The sequence below is a fragment of the Paroedura picta genome, chromosome 8 (assembly GCF_049243985.1).
Source record: "Paroedura picta isolate Pp20150507F chromosome 8, Ppicta_v3.0, whole genome shotgun sequence".
Lineage (NCBI taxonomy): Eukaryota > Metazoa > Chordata > Lepidosauria > Squamata > Gekkonidae > Paroedura > Paroedura picta.
The window spans coordinates 88916049-88938696 of record NC_135376.1 but is presented as its reverse complement, the minus strand read 5'-3'; the positions used below and the strand labels follow the sequence as shown (position 1 = coordinate 88938696).

At 44.1% G+C, this 22648-nt stretch overlaps 1 protein-coding gene across 3 annotated transcripts in view; it reads left to right on the top strand.

Annotated features, from left to right (window-relative positions):
* Window positions 1-22648, top strand: part of MYPN (myopalladin) — a 103763-nt gene that overhangs the window by 48903 nt on the left and 32212 nt on the right. For all 3 annotated transcript variants that reach the window (XM_077350789.1, XM_077350790.1, XM_077350788.1), the window contains exons 3-10: window positions 6761-6936; window positions 7799-7850; window positions 9466-9589; window positions 11208-11279; window positions 12080-12221; window positions 15469-15492; window positions 18878-18994; window positions 19806-20175. In XM_077350789.1, the coding sequence (XP_077206904.1) occupies window positions 6761-6936; window positions 7799-7850; window positions 9466-9589; window positions 11208-11279; window positions 12080-12221; window positions 15469-15492; window positions 18878-18994; window positions 19806-20175 (1077 nt within the window). The remainder of the gene's footprint in view (window positions 1-6760; window positions 6937-7798; window positions 7851-9465; window positions 9590-11207; window positions 11280-12079; window positions 12222-15468; window positions 15493-18877; window positions 18995-19805; window positions 20176-22648) is intronic.

Here is a 22648-nt window from a genome sequence, read left to right as displayed (position 1 = left end):
GACTTCAATATTCCACTAGAATTAAAGGTATGCGGAATGACGAAATTCCACTATTTAATATAGCGTTTCTGCATACTGCAAACATTCAGCAAAATTGGTCATTGTGCGGAAAGCCCCTAGGTTTCTATGATTCTATGATTCTTCCATTTCTGTCTCGTCCCTCACAAGTCATGTACATATGCACAGACACACATGTGTGAGTACATATGAACATGAGCATGCGAGTGAGTATGCACATTGGCACACTTTCTCCCCTCCCACTTACCTGCTCCTCAGACGCTGCCTCAGCCCCCGTGGGTTGCACAGCAGCTGCCCAGACCCCATGGGCCAGCGCAATCACTTCAAACTCCTTGGGTTGGGGAAGCCGCTGCCTCAGTCCCTCGCAGTTTGCACAGAGGCTGCCTCGCCCTCTGGGGCCTGTGCAGCCACTGCCTTGGCCTTGGGGGCAGGGCAGCTGCTGCCTCTGCCCCAGGGTCCAGCATGGCCACTGGCTGGGCCCTCCTTCTGGTACGCTTTGTGGGCAGGATGATGGACATCATGTCCGTCTACATTTTCATTTGATGAGGCACACCAGAAGATGTGTCCCACGTCAAAAACTATTTAAGGCACTTAAGTAATTTAAGGCAGGGGTTATCAAACTGTGGCTCTCCAGATGTCCATGGACTACAATTACCATCAGCCCCTGCCAACACTGGCTCATGGTAATTGTAGTCCATGGACATCCAGAGATCCACAGTTTGGCCACCCCAGGTTTAAGGCAATGGACATCATCAAATTATACATTATGGTGTGTGAGTTTTTCATTTCACTGGAACGCTTCTATGGTCTGAATGTTAACAAATAGGTAAATAAAATGTTTAAAAGAGAAAAACAGATTCCTCAGTCAACATGCTGGTGTGAACTAGCTGAGCCATCCTGAATTTACTGTTATGTCCTGAAGAATTTTTGCTTTCTTTTAAAACCGTTTTTTTATTGCAACATCCAGCCTGAAGAAGAGTTCTAGTAAACTCAAAAGCCCACACTGTTATATGTCATTTCATTGGTCCTAAGAAAATGTGTGATGTCTTCTCTCCCCACCCACCCCCCTCTCTTTTGGACCTGCTATCGATGTCTCTTCAAGGCGGAACAAACATTTAATTAGATAAGCCAGCCAGGCACCTAAAAATAAATGTCAAAGAAACAAGAGCCTGCCACAAGCATTGGGGGAGGGGGGGAGACTCATACTGAGTTCAGAAGAGAGTTGCCAGCTCTTGAGTTTGGATATTCCTGTAGGTCTGGGGAGTACAGGCCCAGGAGGACCCTCAGCAGGGTATAATTCCACAGTCTTCCATCCAAAGCAGCCGTTTTCTCTAGGGCAGGGGTAGTCAACCTGTGGTCCTCCAGATGTCCATGGACTACAATTCCCATGAGCCCCTACCAGAGTTTGCTGGCAGGGGCTCATAGGAATTGTAGTCCATGGACATCTGGAGGACCACAGGTTGACTAAGGGGAATCTCTGTAGTCTGGCGATCAATGGTAATTCTGAGAGATCTCCAGGGCCCACTTGGAAATTGGCCACCCGGATTCAGAAAAAGGTACATGTGAACCAAGGGGAATATTTACATAATTCATCTGGGTTTGTCAGCCTTTGCATGCGATTGTCAGCATTCTGTAATTTTTGACATTCATTTTGACATTCTGTAATTTTTGACATAGATATGTGGAACTATTTCTCTGGGACTGATCATTTATGTAACCCACCATGTCCACATCTACAGGGGTCTTTAGGGGCAATGCTTCCTGAGAAATATGCTGTGCTCATTCTCTGAACTCATAGGTTTCAGTTTTTAACAAATAAACTACTAGGTTTTTTTTTCTGGAGATAAAAATGGAAATGTGTGTGTGATTTTGGTCTGGATTGCTTGGGAAGGAACAACAGAGGAGAAAGTGTCAGCTGCAGAGGGTGAGCCAGTGAACTCCTTGATGACCAGATTCATTCTCACTGGCGGTGTTCCATACACTTTTCTCCTAAGCTCTTTGCCTCTTTCCTCTTTGTTATCTCTAGTAACAAGTGAGAACAGCTAGGCAGGAAACAGGTGTCAGACTTGTAATATGTTGTTTGCAGCTGAGTATTTGGGGAGATGTGAAATGGTATAGTATAGCCGAGGGGTGGCCAGACTGTGGCATGGGAACACACATATTCAACCTCATGTCCTTACAGACTGGACAACGCCTCCCCTTGCTCTTCCCAATGCCAAGCTCTCTCTAAATTGCTCTCTTACTTTCTACCTCCTACTCTCTTTGCTATTTCCCCCCTCCTCCCCTGCTAGCTCCGGTTGTATCAGCTACAACGGGCTTTAATTCTAGTCCCATAATAAATAACAAATCAATACAATTTAAAAGCCATAACACACAATACCTAGTAGTATATGGAAGTACTACTATTAATAATTCAAGGTGGCATCCTCAGGTCCCACCTAATGATATCACAGGGCATGGTAATAGGAGGCCCCACCCAGTGATTCTCATGGTTTGGAATGGGGGGGCGGGGCTGGCAACCCCACTCTCTTCTATTACGATTATGCCCTGTCACCATAACGTTTCTGGCTATGAGTCTGGAGGGGGAGTGTCTTCTGGGTCTGTTGGAGACAAGAATCTGGCCTTCAGACACATCAACTGGCTCTCAGCAAATGACATGGATGATATTCTGCCGAAGAATTTTCCATGCGAATCATTCTGGGCGGCTTCCCATAAATGCAACACATTACGTCAGAGCTGGCCCATTGAGACAGAACACCCTGCTAGGGCAGACGATGTGAGTAACCTAATATGCCAGGTCTTAGGATCTTATACATTTCCTCTGTTGGCTCAAAAGTGACCCATATTTGCCACCTCTACTCAGAGGTGCCTGCATTTTTTCCAAACTACCGACCTCACCTCTGTTAGGTTAATTGTGCTTTGGCTTGGCCACACATCCCTTTCCAGCAAACGTCAAAAGGATTTGAAACTCTATAAACAGGCAGGTTGTCATGAGTTTTCTATGAAAGCATTCGGACACATGGAGAGGAGTAAACTAAGAGAGGCAGAAGCTAATCTCTGTCTGAGAGTTCAGATCTTCTGCCCTGAAGGTTCCTATTCACATTCAGAGATAGATCTTAAAGTCTTCCTTAGAAGTAAGCAAGGGATTCTCAAACAGGGGTCCACATGAGCCCTGGAGGGATTCCACGGCCTTACCCCTCCTGCCTTAATGGACCTCAGCCACAAGCTAGGGAACTGGCCACTTGCAGTGCTCCCCCTCCCAAGCATAAGTTCTCTTGTGGGTTTTGCACCTGGGAGGGAGTAGAGCCTGCATGCTTGCTCCTAGCTTAAACAGCTTCCTGACTCCCCCCCCCCCCATCCTCCTTGAGCCTGCCTGTTAACACGGGTGGTGATGTCACTTCTGGTAACATGTCACTTCCAGGGTGTGCGGCAGAGAGGTGTGGCCAGCTGACATTACTTCCAGGGTTCCTCAAAGCCTGAAAAATTATTCCAGGGGCTTCTCCATGGTCAAAAGATTGAAAAGATCTATGTTACAGTAAGCAATTGACCAGAGTGGCACCTCTCCTCTTCTGTTCTGAGGCCCCTAAGAGAGAAAGTATTAGTAAGAAAGTTACTAGTGACATCCTAAATGACACCCTCCTAATCCCATTGACTCCTCAGTGGCCTTGGAATGCTAAATTATACACCTGTAGAGCAAGGGTCCCCAACCTGGTGCCCATGGGTGCAATAGCACCTACTAATATCTTTTCTGTTACCTAACAAGTGTTTTTAGGAAGTAGGTGGAGTCCGATAGGGCTTTTGCACAGCAGGGGTTCAAATGGCTACTGGAGGTTTGATTGGCTATGCAGATTTTTTTAAATGTTGCTTTGGCAGGAGCTGCCACCACAGCACAAGAATCTTCACTGTGTGACTGAAGTAAGGCTATGGCAGTCGTGGCTGGTTCCACCTTCCGTGGCAGCTCTTTTATGGCAACCAGTCTCTGGCCACTACACCCACCATGCCACGGCAGAATGCCAGAGGTGTCTGCAGGCTCAACAAGGTTGGGAAACCCCTGGTTGAGAGAGACCAGTAGTCTTGCCGGGTACAAAGTGACTTCATACATGCATATACAGAATACTTGTTCGGAAATATAAAGGTTCTTCCAATAATTTTTTACAGACTCTTAATGCAAATTGTTCGAACTATAATCAAAGTTGCCAGCATTTTAAAAGGATTTGCTAATTACAACCCTTCATCTTGCTATAAATCCCAAATGGTGTCTTGTATTTGAAATAAACAAAATCTCAACTATCAAGATATTCTAAAAACTATTGCACCATGGTGATAATCCTCCCATCCTCCAAGGGACCAAGTCCTATGAAGATAGGTTGAGGGACTTGGGAATGTTCAGCCTGGAGAAAAGGAGGTTGAGAGGGGACAGCCCTCTTTAAGTATTTGAAAGGTTATCACTTGGAGGAGGGCAGGATGCTGTTTCTGTTGGCTGCAGAGGAAAGGACATGCAGTAATGGGTTTAAACTACAAGTACAACGATATAGGCTAGATATCAGGAAAAGATTTTTCACAGTCAGAGTAGTTCAGCAGTGGAATAGGCTGCCTAAGGAGGTGGTGAGCTCCCCCTCACTGGCAGTCTTCAAGCAAAGGTTGGATACACACTTTTCTTGGATACTTTAGGATGCTTAGGGCTGATCCTGCGTTGAGCAGGGGGTTGGACTAGATGGCCTGAATGGCCCCTTCCAACTCTATGATTCTATGATTCTACACACATCTGGCAAGAATGTATTTGTCGCTTGGTATATCTTTGCCAACCTTGGCAGAGTGATGTCAAAGATGAGCTGGGCCATGGGGATTTAACAATGGAGATGCTTGATGGAGTTGAAGTGACAGGTTTGTCAAAGCCATCCATAGTAAAAATTCCATTTCACGAACAGAGAATATTCGTTCTTTAGCTGTGAACATGGCTTTGCCATGAGTCCCAATATCCAAGAAACATTTTGTAGCCCAAACTGTTTCCCTGCAATGTACAACTGGAGTATTTTAAGAAGAAAATGTCCACAATAATTTCCATGGAAATATATTAACACAATCTTGAAAGTAGATGAAATAATGATATCATAGATTCCTGTGTGCTTTCATTTTTGACAACAGAAAAGCAGTAGAAACATGGATTATAAAAACTGAAATCAGGATGGATGGGTTTCCTTGTTCTTTTATGTTTAAAGCCTAGATGCAAGGAAATAATCATTAGAGAATAAGTTTGTTTGCTTTCTCAGATTAATGTTAAAGAACAGGAAATGAACAAAGCATAGGAAAAATTTATAAAAGTCAATCCATTGCTCTTCTACATGGCTACAAGACTTCACATGGTTACTTGGGAGGGCCGACTTCTAAGAAACATACTTAAGATCCAGATGGAATCTTCCTCAATGCATGCTTGTGATCTTCTAAATACTCGGAATTCTATATCAAAATAACTCTGAGGCAAGAAAAACTTACATCTCATATAAATTATGCAAGCTCTCAATTTACATATGATTTGTATCCTCCTTTATACCTGGGAAAAACAATGAGCTATGCAAACATATACAGAGTTGAGTTCAAAGATTCATCTTTACTCACCCTTGGCTTCTCATGTACCCCAGATTGAAACAGTCCGTAAATTCCTAATACAGTACATGACACTCTGTACCTAAAGTACTCATCAGGCCATTTATGATGAGGACCCTTTGCTCAATTTGGAAAGAGACTGGAATAATTCAGATGTAAGAACAAACTGCAGTCTGGCATTATAAGAATTAGCTTTGTGCAATCCCTTCCCACTCTGCCATAAGAGCAGACGTATTTAGTTAGTGAGCCATGAACAAGGGGGGGGGGGGCGTGACCACCTGGGATTCCCATGGTGGCATTTGCGTAATTGTGTCTGAATCATGCCACCAATCCACAATGTTAATGGATACTACTTGCCAGCAGAGAGGCAAATAGTAAATGGTTTATCAAGGGGAAGAGGAAGAACTCTTGTAGAGCTGGATGATGGAAGCCAGCCACAGAAGGAGTAGAAGGCAGTAAAAGCATTTGAGAGACTGCCAACTTAGTGTAGTGGTTAAGAGTGCAGACTTCTAATTGTATTGTTCACATTTTTTCTTCATTTTGTCCTGTTCAGTTAAAGCATTTCTATGCTGATCTTTCAGCACAGTTTCTGTTTCATTCACGCAGAAATTATTCTTCATGGCTGCAAAGACAGCTTGAAAATGTCTGGGAAGTCTTCAAAACTCAGTCCACTTGTAATTGTTGTTTCTGTTTGCTGGCTTTGGAATTATAATTGAGAGACAAGACAGTTTCTGAGTGAATTTTATTATTATTATTTGATTTATTTAGTATGTATAGTTGATCATGAAACATATTCATCTCCAGATATCAAAAAGTCACCCACAGATGCAAGATATTATATCAAAAGTAGCCAATGTGCAGCCACTGTTTTAAAACTGCTTCTTTTACATTTTTGTCTCCCAGGGAGAATCATTTTAAATATAAACAATAGTAGCGTTAGAAAAGTATATGAATCTGAAACAGAATACAAAACACTATCTTTTCTAATAAGCTAGTAGGTTTCACCACTACATGACGTGCAGCATGTTATTTGCCCTGTTATTCCGTTTTCATTTGCTTAAGGTGATCGCGGAGCTGCTATATTGTTGCACGTTGACACCTTGTTCACCTTGTGACAAACAGCACCCTTATTTTGCAGGTGGTACTGCGAAGGGAAAGAGCTTGAAAATTCGCCATATATTCACATAATCGAGTCAGGAAACCAGCACTCACTGGTCATTGTTGAAGCTTTTGAAGAAGACACTGGCCGTTACTCTTGCTTCGCTTCGAATATCTATGGAACAGACTCGACTTCTGCAGAAATTTATGTAGAAGGTAAGGGTGGAACTCTCTGGAGCAGGAACTGTGTGATAGCCACCAACTGTTGTACTTTGTACTTGGTTTTACATAGCACCTGCAGGCACCTTTCAAGTGTTTTAAGGAAGTAGGCAGATCCAGGTGGGGATTCAGAGTGTCTGTGCAAAATCTAAAGGCATCGCTTCAGCATCAGCTGCCACCGCAATGCAAGGAACATCCTTGTGTTTGAAAGCAAAGTGTGGCAGACAGTTCGTGAATGGCCCCACCTCCTGAACCAGCTAATTTGTGGCTGCACCCACTGCGCTGTGTAAGAATTCCAAAGGTGCCAGCAGATTCAAAAAGATTTGGGGACCCCTAATCTAAAATGATGCAGGTGAGCAGAGGATAAGGTGGGGCATAAAACGGTTCTCTTTATGGCACGTGCTTCAACTTATTTGGTCAACAAAAACAGCATCTTCTGCCTCACCATGTAAACTTTCCAGAAATTTTAAAACTACAAGAGGTGGAAATGATTGTGGTTTTTTTCTGGATTAGGTTTTTGGATTTTTTAAAAACAGAAATTTGGTAGGCAGTTGAAATACGTGCAGTAATTTCCTTCTCATCAAACCTAAATTTAAGTCATCCCATTAACAGCCTGAAATGCATAATTTAGCACATTAAAATGATACTATTTGGCACGGAAGTATAAAAGTATATTGTAAGCCGCCCCGAGGTGACTGGCTCAATGGGGCAGCCTATAAATGCAAATATAAATAAAATAAATAAGCTGCCTTATTGTGCAATCATATGTGACGTTACTATGCAATCTGTTCTAAGCCCCTTGATCTTAAGTGAGGAACTAAATATGGTACAATAGAAGGTGACTTTTGGGTTTTCACAGGTGCCTCATCTTCTGAATCTGAAAGTGACACCAGCAAAGAAGAAATGGATCAGTAAGTGTTACATGAAGGGAAGCCCTCTAAACTGTCCATAAAATATTGTCTAGTATATTGTGTTCATTATTCTCATAAGAGAGGAGGGAGTAAGAAATAGATCTCTTCCAGTGGGGTGAACGTCACATTTTTATATCATTTAATATCATCCATGATCTATAGCTCTTTTATTATCCCTTCAGGCCTGTTGGCAAAGGTTAAATTTTCCAAGAGGAGAATAGCATGAGGCTGCTGAAAATAATAAAATAGCTTCATTTAGAACAACTTTGTATAGAAAAAGAGGAGAGAGAGAATCCTAAGGGCATTTACACACAACATTAATGTAGCATCATACTTACCTTCTGAAGATGCTATATTTTTGGCGTTTTGCATAACATCACCAGCCTCCCATGTCCGGCCAGCAAACCTAAAGCTACATCCTTCATTTTAAAACACTAGTTGGGGAATCTCATAAAATGGATTCCCCAATCTAAAAAGCTCCAGCTAGAGGAGAGCGACCAGCAGGACACCAGCAAAAGAAATGTATGGAGGCGAAGAAGCGCTATCTCTGCCTCCAGTGTCCCACCCTTGCACCCGCTTCCCTCTCCTGGGGATGGTTTTTTTTTTAAAGCAAATTGCCTGGTGCAACGAATAGGCATACAATTGTGCAGGCAAAGCTAAAATTAATTTTTTCCCATAGTTGTCACACAAAGCATACCTATCTACAGTCCCCTCCCCCCCCCCAAAATCTGGAACGAGATTAATTCCAGACTCGTGATTCCATAAGGGGTGGCATTATAAAAAGCAGTATGCATCTATGATGCATAGGTGTTTCAATGGAGAAGTATTAATTAAAAAAATAGTGAGCATCATGGGTCCTTTAAAACATTGAGAAACGCGATTGGCTGCCTGGCTTGATTGACAGGCGGAAGAGAGTTGCATGTAAAGCGCGTTGCTCTCTTCCACCATTTCCAGCAGCGCTTGCAAAGTGTAGAAGCATGAAAAGGCAGCAGATGAAAGCAAGAGAGCAAGAAGGTGAGGAATGGCTGGAAGCATGATAATATTTACTGTTACGCCATTTCACTGGGGCAACACTATTTTTTCCGCTGTGTGGAAATGGCCTAATAGTCTACCATCAGGTAAACCCATATCCTGAGGCGGAGAGTTGTCTGGACAGGCTGGGTGGGACATGGGAGGAATATTGCTGCTGATATTGAGTTTGGTGCTGTGTGGGGTTTTAACTGTTTTTAATAGGGGCTTTATGTAGCTGTTGTTACCCACCACAAGTCATTCCCAAGAGTGGCAGGATAAAATCCAACAATAAATAAACTGTTCTGTTGTCTTCATTCTGCTTGTTCTGGAAGCAAGCAGGGAGGAAGTGTGCTCAGAGGAGCAGGAAGTCTCCTATTGAGCCAACCTGGACATTGGAGGAGATGATTTGAAAAAGACCAGGAAGTTCCTATTCTAACTATGCTAAAAATGCCCCCTGTACACATGTGTTAACTAAACAAATCCTCTGGTATCCCTGTAGGGTACTCATCATGTGTTTCGGAATAATGCACACTACAGAACTTGTAGATTCCAACAGAAGAGAGGCTGGTCTCTGTGTATCTCTTTTTTTTCCAATTTTCCTCAGGTATCAAAACCCAACCAGTGTTGCTTCAAACGTGCCACCACCTGTTAATGCCACAGTTTCACATCAAGAAACATCCAGTCCTCAACCTCCTGCGGTAAATCCTGTGTCGATACCAGTCCGCCATGTAAGTTTTATGAATGAATAGGCTCTATCATCTAGAATAGGCTCTATCATCTAAGAAACCACAAAACTGTATAGGATGTAGCTCTACATGTCACCATCAGGAATTTGGCTTCATCCGGTGTGTTAAACCAGGGTCACCACCACAATTTTCATTGCTGTGGAGAGTGAGGCTTCCTAAAAGGAAGAAGAAGCAGGGAAAAGGCAGAGAAGAAGGCAGGCGGGGGAAGAACACAACCATATCCTGAACAGTTGGCAGGAGGACCAGGTACAATATAGTACAGGGGAAGGTGAAGGCAATAGATAGGGTTGGATCCACCCAACTTTTCCTCTGGTGACAACAAGAAGAAAACCATTTTGGGCACCACAAAGGCTATGCTGGGGGTCAAAGACAAACGGCATGTGGGACAGGAGCTGCTGCAAGAAAGGGAACTGAGTGAAAAAGCTGGGTGGATCCAACCCAAGAGCAGATATCCTGATCAAACCACTAAACAAGACCCCCCTGGGGGTCTTCTTCTAATGTTTAAATTAAGGTGACCAGATTGTCCCACTTTTGGAGGGACATCTGGGGGCACCTGGAAATTGTACTTATGTTGAAATTAAAAGGTATATAGTACAATACTATTTTTGTGTTCTAGGTGTTCTATTAAAATTTTTGTTGCTCCATATAGACCAAAGGTTTAATCAAGACCCCCCCCCCCCCCCCCGGTCAATGGTGTCCCGCTTTACCAATGTCAAAATCTGGTCACCTAAATTTAAATGCACTCGTGTGATGTAATGATGGGGATTATAAGTTGGCAAACAAGATGAATGGAAAGGTTTTCACACTAATGAGAATTATCCAAATACATCTCTTGGACCGTTTATGCACTGGGAACTTTATTGCTCCAGCTCCCATGCAGGAGCATAAATCAGGGGTGGATGAGGTGCACCGGGCCAAATGCTCCCCTGTGTGAGTACAGGAAGAGGTAGGGCAACCTGCCATGACTAAAACTCCAGCCTGCAGCCCAGCATGAAACCTCCAGTGCGTAAACAGTCTTGGAGTCCCCCAATAAGAACATTTATTCTTTAAAGTGCCACCCTTATAGAAGTCCTCTCTGAGATTGAGTGTATTCTCAGTTCCTAACAGTGTGCAGTGTTGTTTACAAAGGATCTCATTCTTCACTAAGCTTAAATGTGCTGCCTATGAACATTTCCCTTCTTTTTTGGGGGGAGGAAGAGAATTCACTGAAGGAAGAGCAGGGGACAAATCATACCCATTACCAAATTGTTGGGTGGAAAAGGAACAGTCCCCCAAAAGGGCAACTTGATAGCTTCTGATGTTTCTCATGTTTAAATCTTTTTGACTTCGACAGTGGTTCCCTTTAAAATGCCTTGGGATTCTAATGTAGCCTCCTCAAGGGAAATTCCCCATGGACGAGAATCTAGTCTCCCAAACCCTGTCTTTTCCGTAAAGTTTATGCCTATTTGCTTTCCGATAGAATGTTTCAATAACGACGCCTGACTAGAGTTAGTTCTCTGAAAGCAAAAACGTTATTTCGCGGGTGGCATGGTGTTTTCCATCTGCCTCACTTAACAGCTGCTGCATTTCTGTCTCTTCATGTTTGCTTTTCAACCCCCAGAGTCAAAGCCCCACTAACTATTTACAAGGCTTGGACGGAAGACCCATTATAGCTGCACCAGTGTTTACAAAGGTAATTTGAATTTATTATCTTACAAAATTCATCATGTTATTGTTGAACCCATGTCACCACTTGGCTATTGGTTCAAAAATAAAGTCTGGAGTGGGGGGTGGGTGGAATCACACAATCAATTTCTATATATATTTGCCAGAACTAAAAACAATTCAGCATTTAAAAAAACATGTAATTTTGGAAATCATTGGCTGTTTCTGCTCTATAGAGCAGTGGTCCCCCAACCCCCGGTCTGGGGACCGGGACCAGTCCGTATATTAGTCAGTACCAGGCTGCGGCTCCTCATCGTCCTCCTCCCCGGCTGCTGCCTCGGGGGCTGCCCTGCCACTTTGCCGCCAGCTCACCTTTGGTGTTCTCCAGCGACCATCATGGCTGGGGCTCCCCCTCAGCATGGCACTGCGCAGCTGCTGCTGGCAGTGCCCCCCAGCAGGCAGTGGGAAGTCAGGGGCACCAGCGGGAAAGCAAGCGGAGCAGGGGCTCAGGTGGCGTCAGCATCTCTTGGCAAAAGACTACCCCCTCCGGGCCTCAGTAAAATTGTCAAGTGTTGACCGGTCCCCAGTGATAAAAAGGTTGGGGACCACTGGTATAGAGTAAAGGAAATCTCCAGCCATCTTACCCTGCCATCCTAAGCAGGTTTAACGCCCTTCTGACTCCAGTGAAGTTAGTAGTGCTTAGAAGGTTGCAACTGTGTTTAGGACTGTGGTCATTTTCCTGAACATCTTTTGGTTACTATACTCAGAATTCTATTCACACACACATTCTAAAAGCGTTCCATCCCCCTTGTGGTCTGTCTCTTCTAGATGCTCCAGAACATTTCGGCCTCTGAGGGCCAGCTGGTTGTGTTTGAAGGCCGAGTGAAAGGAGCTCCCTCTCCAAAGGTTGAGTGGTACAGAGAAGGGACGTTGATAGAAGACTCCCCAGACTTCAGGATATTGCAGAAAAGTATGCTTTGCATCTGTTACAGACAGAAAACTCAATGAGGTTACATTTAGTTCTGCCACATGCTGGTTGTAAAGGTCAGCCAGAATATTTATACCTTGACCTGGCTGGCCCAGTCTGGCTCGATCTTATCAGGGCTGATTCTGTTGTGGACCTTGCTGAAGTCAGACAGATTTAAACTCGGGTCTTCCTCTATCCCTCCCTTTCCCCATTGAAACAGAAAGTGTTCTGCACATGATTAGGGAAGCTCAGAAGCGGGAAGGGGGGGAGCCAAACGCAACACGAGCCTCTTTATTTCTTTTGTTGAAGGGGGGGGGGAGAGGACTGGACACAGCAGAAGAGGGAGAATAAATCCAAGAGGAAAATCTCTGCTGTGAGAAGTTAGGGCTTCCCCCTTAAGGGAAACCTTGTAGCCTGGGAAGGAAGAAGTCTTTGAACTGAGATCCTGGCCAATCAGGGCTTTTCTACAGCATTGGAGGCACGAGGCAGCTAGTTAGTTCGGGACAAGCAGAGAGCTGCACTTTAACTCATGCCAATTTTTCAAATATTGAGGGTTATATCCACTCCAGGATATTGCGGGGGAAAAGGTAGGGTCACTCTGGATCAATCCTGCTTGTTGCAGAGGGAAAATTTAAATCACCCACAATCAAAATGGAAATTGCATTCAGTGGAGACAGCAGGGGCTGAATCAACCTGGGATTGGATTAAGAGCTCTGTGCAAATTCAGCCATAATCTGGAAAGCTAAGCAAGGTGCTCCTGGTTAATACCAGTATGGGAGACCACCAAGGAAGTCCAGGGTTACGATGCAGAAGAAGGCAACGATAAATCACCTCTCTTTTTCTGTTTTTGTTTTCTTTAAAAATGGTTTTGATTTGCAAAGAGGAGCAGAGCACCAGGCTGCTTAAAAGGATAAAACAGTTTGATTAAGAAGAGAAGCAAACTTTATGGAGAAAGAGGAGGGCGAGACCTAATATTCTGTATAAGAGTTATCTGTAGTCATTCTGTCAGTTCTGGAGGGAAGCAGGAAGTGTGCTCGAAGGAGCAGGAAGTCTCCCGTTGAGTCAATCAGGATTCTGAAGGAGAGTATTTGAAAAATATAAGGAAGTTCCTACTCTAACTGTGTTAAATACATATTTCCCACAATGCCCCCTACAGCAGTGGTCCCCAACCTGAGGGCCATGGCCCGGTGCCGGGCCACGAAGGCCATGGCGCCGGGCCGCGGTTCCCTCTCCTCGCCCCCCTCACAGTAAAAAACTTCACAGGCCGCAAGCTTGCGGCCCGGGAAGCTTCTTACTCCAGGAGGGGGGAGAGAGGGAATCAGGGCCATGCCCGCGCATGCGAGGTGCATGGGCCCAGCCGCGCATGCGAGGTGCGTGGGCCCAGCCGCGCATGCGCATGCGCAGGTGCGGCCGCGCATGCGGGATGCGTGGGCGGGGCAGTTGCCCTGCCGGTCACCAGCCTAAAAAAGGTTGGGGACCACTGCCCTACAGGGCACTCTTTGTATTCTGTTCAATCAGGCACCCTGCAGATCTTGCATATTCCAACAGAAAATGACACAAGTTTGCCATCCGTTGGGGCAACTTGATAACGTTTTATATCACCAGGTAGTTCTTTATCACCATCAGGTACACTCCTGTTGTTAGTATGCCTGCATTTCTTTACAAGAGAATAAAGTGCTTACAAACCATTTTCTAACCAAAGTTATTACCTAAATTATAACAGTTCTGCAAAATATTATCCCCACATTGCAGGTGACAGGGCTAAAGTGGAGATAACAGTGTCTTAACAGAGGACAGTTATTGACATCTGAATGGGATCTGTTTGTAATTGCAGACACCATACTTGCAAGGAAGAATGGCAGTAACTTGAACTGCCACATAGGTGGTGGTACACTAAATCCATCTGTTGCAATTTGCAGAAAGCTATGGATAATCTGGGCCTGGCCTGGATTGCCCAGGCTAGCCTGATCTAATCAGATCTTGGAAGCTAAAGCAGGGTCTGTTCTGGCCCTTATTTGGATCTGAGACCTCCAAGAAATATCAAGGTTGTGACACAAAGGCAGGCAATGGCAAACCACCTCTGAACGTCATTTGTTATTAAAACCCTATGGCAGGGTTTCCTAACCACAGAACCATATGGTACCACAAAGGCCCCTTAATGGTACTGTGGCATGAGGCGTTACAAAATGGCAGCTGAAGAAAGTCCTCCCACTTTGCGTCTGCCATTCCCAGCTCAGGGCAAAGAGGAAGGGAAAGGTTTTATCTATCTATCTATCTATCTATCTATCTATCTATCTATCTATCTATCTATCTATCTATCTATCTATCTATCTATCTATCTATCTATCTATCTATCTATCTATCTATCTATCTATCTATCTATCTATCTATCTATCTATCTATCTATCTATCTATCTCTATCTCTATCTCTATCTCTATCTCTATCTCTATCTCTATCTCTATCTCTATCTCTATCTCTATATCTATATCTATATCTATATCTATCCATCCATCCATCCATTTAAAATCTTCCCTTATTTGGGCACATTGACCCGCCCCAAAGTCGAAGGGGGTGGGAAGGGGAGGGGTCCCAACCATTTAAACCATTGTTGTCCAAGAATCCTCTCACTTCCAGGGGTGCATGTGGCAGGAAGGCGTGGACAGATGACATCACTTCCTCTTACCTCAAAGCCTTAAAATATTTCAATGTTACCTCCACAGTCAAAGGTTGGAAATGGCTGGCCTATGGAGTCACCATATGTCAACTGTGACTTGCTGGCAAAAAGAAAAGGGGGATAATCAGGCATGGAAGTCCATTCACAAGGTTTCTGTACACAATTCCCTATGCACAATTGGGTAGTATATCCATAAATATTCAAGTTCAGTGTCTTGAGCTGAAATACATAATAGGCTGAAGTCAGCCTATGCATGAGAACCTTAGCGGTCAGTTCAGAGACCAGGTATTTGAATCTGATGATTCAGCTCTGGACCTCTCCATTCAAATAAAAGCAAACAAGTTTTGAGATTAGTATCTTACACTAAAACATTTGAATGTAGTTCCCATCAGTGCTAGATAATGGATATTGAGGCAGCTGACCTTAGGAGCCCTCAAGAGGAGCTATGTCTGTACAGAAAACTAGGTAGTGAACCATCCCAAATATACAATTTCACGAAGGGACTCTGGAAATCGATGGCGTGTGGCAAAATAAGCACTGTACTGAATGTCATTTTGTCTTTTTTGTTTTTTTAGAACCCCGCTCTATGGCAGAACCAGGTAAGAAGACTGATTGGTTAAAATAAAAGTTCAGAAGGTTTTGTAGGCTTGTGCTCAATTATGTGCTTGGATGGAGGAGGTCTGTGGCCATGTACTGTTTATATCAGGGGTAGTCAAACTGCGGCCCTCCAGATGTCCACGAACTACAATTTCCAGAAGCCCCTGCCAGCATTCGCTGGCAGGGGCTTCTGGGAATTGTAGTCTGTGGACATCTGGAGGGCCGCAGTTTGACTACCCCTGGTTTATATGGACACTGATTCAGATTCCAATTTATTGATCTACAGCTCCAACCCAGGTATGAAGACACTTAAAAACCCAGAACATCACTGTAATTATTACGAAATTATTATGAACCAGTAAGCTCTCATACAAATAGGGGATTTAAAATGATAATAAAGGGGGATAGTTTAAAAGAAAAATAAAATGACCAAAAAATCATAACAAGTTTGCAGTACTAACATTTGATTGACGTAACTTATAAGCTACAGCACAATATTTAGTTGCCTGTTTAGATGCATCACTGTTTTCTCTTGAGAGGAGCATTTTGATTTTACCTTCCTTTGATGATCCAGGAGACTGAAGCAAAAGGGGAGCAATGAGCTTATTTCAGTATACCACATAGAGTGGGCACCTAAAGAAAACATGTCCAGGGGGCTCTAATTCCCTTGATCCACATATGCGTGTTATCTCAGCCTTCAAGATCACCCCAAGTACTCTCTACCCCCAAAATCTGGAACCAGCCCTGTTTCTGGGCTAAGTGTGAGTGAACTAGTTAGAATTATCCCTTACTCAATTTGGGGTTGACCATACCCCAAAGCATAGAGTTGTTCTATTTTAATCCTTTCTGCCAGTTGGAGAATATTGTATGCCAGAATATTGTATGCCATGCCAGGTATTCCTTCAGCCCTCAGCTCCTCACCCCCACCCCACCACAAATGAAATACAAGAGTATAATTTGAAGAGTTCCACCACTGATATCTGAGAATGCCACATTATATCCTTCCTCTGAGAAGCATCCCTCCTCAGTTTTTCAGTCTCACAGTTTGTTCCCGGGACCTATTCTAGAATTCACTCTTGGCTACTCTGTGTGCTCTCCAAAATGTATTTGATGAAATCCGGCACACTTGTTCACATATTATGTGAGAAGGCTTCTCCTGCATCGTGTAACATGAGCAAGCGACTTCTGTGAGGAATGGCAAATGCCACCTGCCACTGAATGATGAGAGAGACCACCTCAGAGGATACGTTCTTTTCCCTCGCAAGCATCTGGTTTGGTGCCCAGCATGTGGCCATCTCATGGATCTCCAGCAGGGCTGATTCTGCACTTACTTTTTTCTCCCACTGTTGATCTTGCTGAATTTGGATCGATTTGAATCCAGGTCTTTCTTCTCCCCTTACCGCAAATTGAAACAGAAAGACTGGAGGGTTCTGGAGTGCAGTCACTTTAAAACAGGGAGGGAAGCCTTGCAACTGGGAACCAGGGAGTCTTTGAACTGAAGTCCTGGCCAATCAGGGAAGACTGGAGCAGGAAGTTAATTCACAACAAGTAAAAATTTACACACTTACTGATGGCAGTTTTTCAAAGATCGCAGCTTATATCCACTCCTGCATATTGCGGGGGAAAGGTTGGATCACTGTAGATCAATCATGAATGTTGCAGAGGGAAAATTTAAAGTTCCCAAAATTAAAATGTAAATCAGATTCAGGGTAGATGGGGGGGATTTATTTAGGCTGGGAGTGGATAAAAAGCCTTGTGCAGACTCGACCCAGGTTTCAATGAACACCCACATATTGTGGTGAGTGTCACACAAAGATAATTCCCAAATTCTGTGGTCTTCAGAACTTCAGACTGAAATATGTTTACAAAAATGGTTAGATGAAGTTCTGGCGGAGGAGGGGGAAATCTGCTCTTCTGCCTACCAAGAGGTACATTTGGAGACTATATTACAATGATAGGTGCAGACCAGCGACAATCACAAAAACAAAATGGGTGCTGTACTTTGAAACAAATTCAGATGAAGAATGTGGGTGTATGGAAGCAGTCACGGACAAACTGTGAGACAGGTTCCCTTTCTCTGTTTTATACTTGAAATGTGTCTATGTAAGGAGCACCAGGACTGGCCCAAACCATGTTGACTTCTGAGGTAAAGAATTCCAACTGATATCTTATTACATTTTCATTCCACTTTTCCTCTGAGGAGGGTACAGGTGGAATACATGGTTCTCCTCTTTCTCTGTTTTACCCCCACAACAAGCCTGTAAGGCAGGATAGGCCAGCCATAGCTGAATGGAGATTTGAGCCAAACCACTACACCAGGGGTGGCCAAACTGTGGTCCTCTTGCATGCTGGAGGGCCCTCATGAAAACAGAGTCCAATAGCACCTTTAAGACCAACAAAGATTTATTCAAGGCATGAGCTTTTGACTGCAAGCACTCTTCCTCAGGTTCATGGAGAGCTGCAGTTTGGCCACCCCTGCACTGCACCATGTCGGTTCTCACAGCAGTCCCTTCTCTTCAACCCATCTACTAATTAACATGGGGCTCAATCCCCAAGAAGTTCTCCTGCATGAGTCTCAGTGAGCTGAAAGGAAGTCCCTGAATAGCACAGTTGATTTCAGCCAGAGTTTGGGAGGAGAACTTTCTGTTAAACTGTGTACTGTAGGCCAGATCTGTCACTCAATCCATCTGCTGGTTTTCAGAATCAGCCCCCTGAGACTGGCCAAATGCCTCACCTCAGGATAAAGACGACTCTGGAAAGGGTATTCATGGTGTGCCTTTTGTTGTGAAGACCAGAACAGTCATTCCCAACCTTTTTTTGGCCACAACCCTTTTAGGAGCTCTCCTCAGGTTCCCGGGCCCCCTGCAGTAGGCAGGTCACTTACACAATGAGCGAGGCTAAAAAAGGCCTAAGCCAAGAGTGAAATATACTCAACGTACTTTGTCTTATATATATGAGAGTTAGATTACTAGAACATTTGACCGAGAGAGGCATTCGCATTCTTCCCCCACCCCATTGAATGCATTAATTCAAGCACACACAAAGGAATAAAGTACACAATTTCTTTTTCTTTCCCTTGACAAAGGTTAAACTTTCTAGCAATTAATGATGACATACATGATAAAAAGAATATTTCATTGGTTCAGTAACCAGGAGCCCTATAAGCCCATTGGGCTCCCCATCTCACTTTTTTCAGTCTGTGGCCCCCTGCAAATGTGTCAGCCGCCCCCTACCCCCAGGGAGGCCATATGGCCCCTTTTGAGAATGGCTGGACTAGAGGATCACATCCTCACACTTGGTTGCATGTCTACCACACTCTTGTCATGAGTATGTTTATTTAATGATTTTAACTTAGCCCTTCTGTGCTCTCTTTTCTGTGGTTTTCAGAGGAGATCTGTACATTAGTGATTGCTGAAGTGTTTTCAGAAGATTCTGGAAGTTTTACATGCACAGCCAGCAATAAATACGGGACGGTCTCCAGTATGGCTCAACTAACCGTAAAAGGCAAGTGAGCATCTTCATGGCTCCTCTAAGAAAAATACGGATTAGTCAGTAAGAGATCTATGCCTTCCAATATTCCACAGATTAAAATATTAACATACTTTGAGCACTCAATTCTCAGTGTTTGAGCCCTTCAAAATTATTATGAATTGCTGGAAGCTTTACTTATGCTAGTTATACATTCAGTTGATTTAGTCTGTAATAACATACTTTGGGTTGTTCTTTTGGTTTTAAAGATATATTTGAAAGATTAATGAAATTCATAAATATACATTAGCAGCTGTAGAGTGAGAAATGGTATGGTGTTTTAGTGTTTATGATCATGCATTTGGCTGACAATCCCAAGGAGATAGAGAAGGCAGACACTGCTGTGACATCACTTCCTGCTTTTAAACAGGAAGTGACCTTATGACTCTAAGAATTTTCAGTTCTGCATGGTAAATTTCATAGACGTTTGGAAATGCCCAGAGACCCCTGATGCCACTTCAGTCCTGAAATACAAAGTGATGTAATGATGCTTCATGAATTTTTGATTGAAAAATCGTAGTGTAATGATGCCATTTCCTGTTCTTACACAGGGAGTGAAGTCCCAGTGTTGATAAATGCCATTCCCCCCATATACCCCCCACAGCTCTGTTGAGCATGGGCATGTGTTGGCAGGGGTTCATGGGAATTGTAGTCCATGGACATCTGGAGAGCCACAGTCTGGCCACATCTGTTCAAGTCTCTCTGACTATTAACTACACTTGTTGCCCTCATCGTCCACTTCTGTATATTTGCATAACAGGTACCTATGCAATGTTTCTTACTGCAGGACCTGAGGACCAGAATAACACTGCTGCTCTTCACACTGTAAATTCACTCAGTCTAGTCGCTGCTGAACGCCAGTTGCCTGCACCTCTCCCTTCAGTCCCCATGGTGGATCAGCCTCCAAAACCTAAGCTGGAAGGTGTTCTTGTGAACCACAATGAGCCCCGGTCAAGTTCTAAAATAGGCCTCCACGTGCACTTTAAGTTGCCAGAAGATGATAAAGGAAGTGAAACGTCATCGGAAGACGGCGGAGGGCCTATGAATCAGATTCGACCAAACTCCTTCCCGGATAAGTTCAATGGACAGGTGGTGAAAACACAAGAACCAACCTCACCTTCCAAAGAGCCACCGCCTGTATTCGCTAAACCAAAACTGTAAGCAAGAAGGCATTTGTTAATGTTGTCATATCCTTAAAAATTTGCTTTGGGTTGTGCCCAAAATTTCCATACCTGCAGAGAGGCCATTTACATTGATTCCCTCCTCCCACAGCAGACTTCTGACTCCTACTCTTAGCTAGGGATGCCAGCTTCCAGGTGAGACCTGAGGATCCCCTAGAATTGCAGCTCATTTTCAGACTACAGAGATCACTTCCCCTGGAGAAAATGGATGCTTTTTTTGGGAGGGGGGGGGTAAAATTCTGTGGTCCCTGACCCCCAGCTCCATCTCTGAATCTCCAGGAGTTTCCAACCTGGAACTGTCAACCTTATCCCCCCTATATCCCCCACTAGTGGCCGGGGGGACCTGCCAACCCTACCCATAGTTATTCCTGAGGTTCCATCCCACAGTAGCAACATTTGGGGGAGGGGTTTTGGGATTGCAAGGTGAGGGAGAAGTAGGGAAGTCATGCTTCCATCTAAGTACATTTAGGCAGGATCTGTGCCAAGTATTACACTTTGTAAATACGTATATACTATCCCTTTTTGGAAACAAATTCACATATATTGCCTGGTTAATTTTGTCAATCCTGTTTTCTGAAGAGGATTCAGGATAGATCCGTACATGTTATTTTTCTGGATAAGGAAGGGCCATTCTTTCTTTCTTTTTTTTCCTTTTCATTTGGCATAAAGAACTCTGAAGAATTCCTGCGATGATGAAACGTCAAAAGGGGGGAGGGGAGGGAGAGAGTGTTGGCTGAGTAATTAACATAGTGAAGTTAAATAACCTGCTTAAAGAGTAGATAAAGGTTTATTCAGGAATTACCATACTGGATAGTGCAAAGTAGTGACAGAGATGAGTTCCCAAGTACATCTCTAGCTGAGAGACAGAAAGAGAGACTCATTCCGCACACGGTGGATAATGCACTTTCAGTGTGCTTTTGCATCTGGATTTTCCTGTGTAAAACCCATGCTGGATCATATACTTTCAATGCACTTTAGATGTAGATTTACCTGTTCTGCACAAGAAAATCCAGCTGTAAAAGCACATTGAAAGTGCATTATCCAACATGTGAGGAATGTCAGTGTGGCACTTCCAAGAAAAAATCGCCCCTGCGTAACAATCTGGACACAGGCAAGGAATGACACTTAACAGGATACAAGGTCTATCTAATAGTCTTCTTACTCCTCCTATGGTGTCTTCTTTTCTACTCCTTTGTACCCCAGACTTATTTGTTTAATTTCTATCCCACTGCTCCCGTTGACCAGCTTGTGGCAGCCAACACATTTACATATAACCCCCAATTAAAACCAACCATAAAAACCCCTTACAGATAAAACAGCAACAACCCAATTTGTCATCAGCTAGACCCTCCCATTCCCCCAGCTCACAGAGATGTATAAATGTACAGCATCTCTCTAGAGGCTAAGGGAGCCACATCGATCTTATTCACTTATGGATTGGGGAGCCCAGATTTTAACAACCTCGGCCTCAACCAAAGACCTGGTGAAAGAGCTCCATCTTGCAGGCCCTGTGGAACTTTGAAAGCTCCAACAGGGCCCTCAGCTCTCCCAGGAGTTAATTCCACCAGGTTGGGGCTAGGACCGAAAAAGCCCTGGCCTGGGTTGAGGCCAGGCGAACTTCTCTTGAGCCAGGGACATCCAGTAATTTTGCTCCCACAGAGTAGAGCACCCTGCAGGGGCCATAAGCAGGCATTGGTTCCTCAGATAAGTGGGGCCCTGACTGTGGATAGCCATAAAGGTTAATACTAAAATCTTTAGCCGGACCTGGGCTGCAATCGACAAACATGCAGCCTCAGCACTTCTCCAGCCACATGCCTTTCCCCATGTTTGCTTTAATTGTCCTACCACCTGGGCTCCCCGCTGCCCAATATCATCTGGGAAAAGCATGTGATGTACACAGTGTCCCGTGCTGTTGGGGAAAGGGTGTACGGGCAGTACATGTAACTGAGTAGGGGCTACAGGAGGGATAGCCAGTAAGAGAAGGAGGCACAGGAGGGTGTGGGTGGAAAGGACCCACCCCCAAAAGGGGTAAAAATAGGAAAAGTTTACTCATACCTCTGTAGGATGACACATGCTGTAAAGTTAAATATTAATATGTATTAAAATAAAAAACCCAGGGCTTGAAATATAGCCTCATTAAAATCTAAATATACATTCATACTAATTCCCCCACTGACTAGATGCATTTCAGCATCCCTGCCTTTATAAAGTTACACAGCAATATAATGCCCAAGAATAACATCTTACCTCCAGGGTCCAGTGAGCATCCTATAGCAGCCCGCCTTTCTCCCAAGTATGCTGAGGTGGAATGCTGTTACTCTGAATCTCTTTATAGCCCCCTCTAAGTTAACAGAACAATGCAATCAGGCATTGTTCCCAACTGAGGAGGAGAAAAATCTCAGTGTGCAAGGAAAAGGGGGAAGGGAGGGGGGAGAAGAAAGATATATCC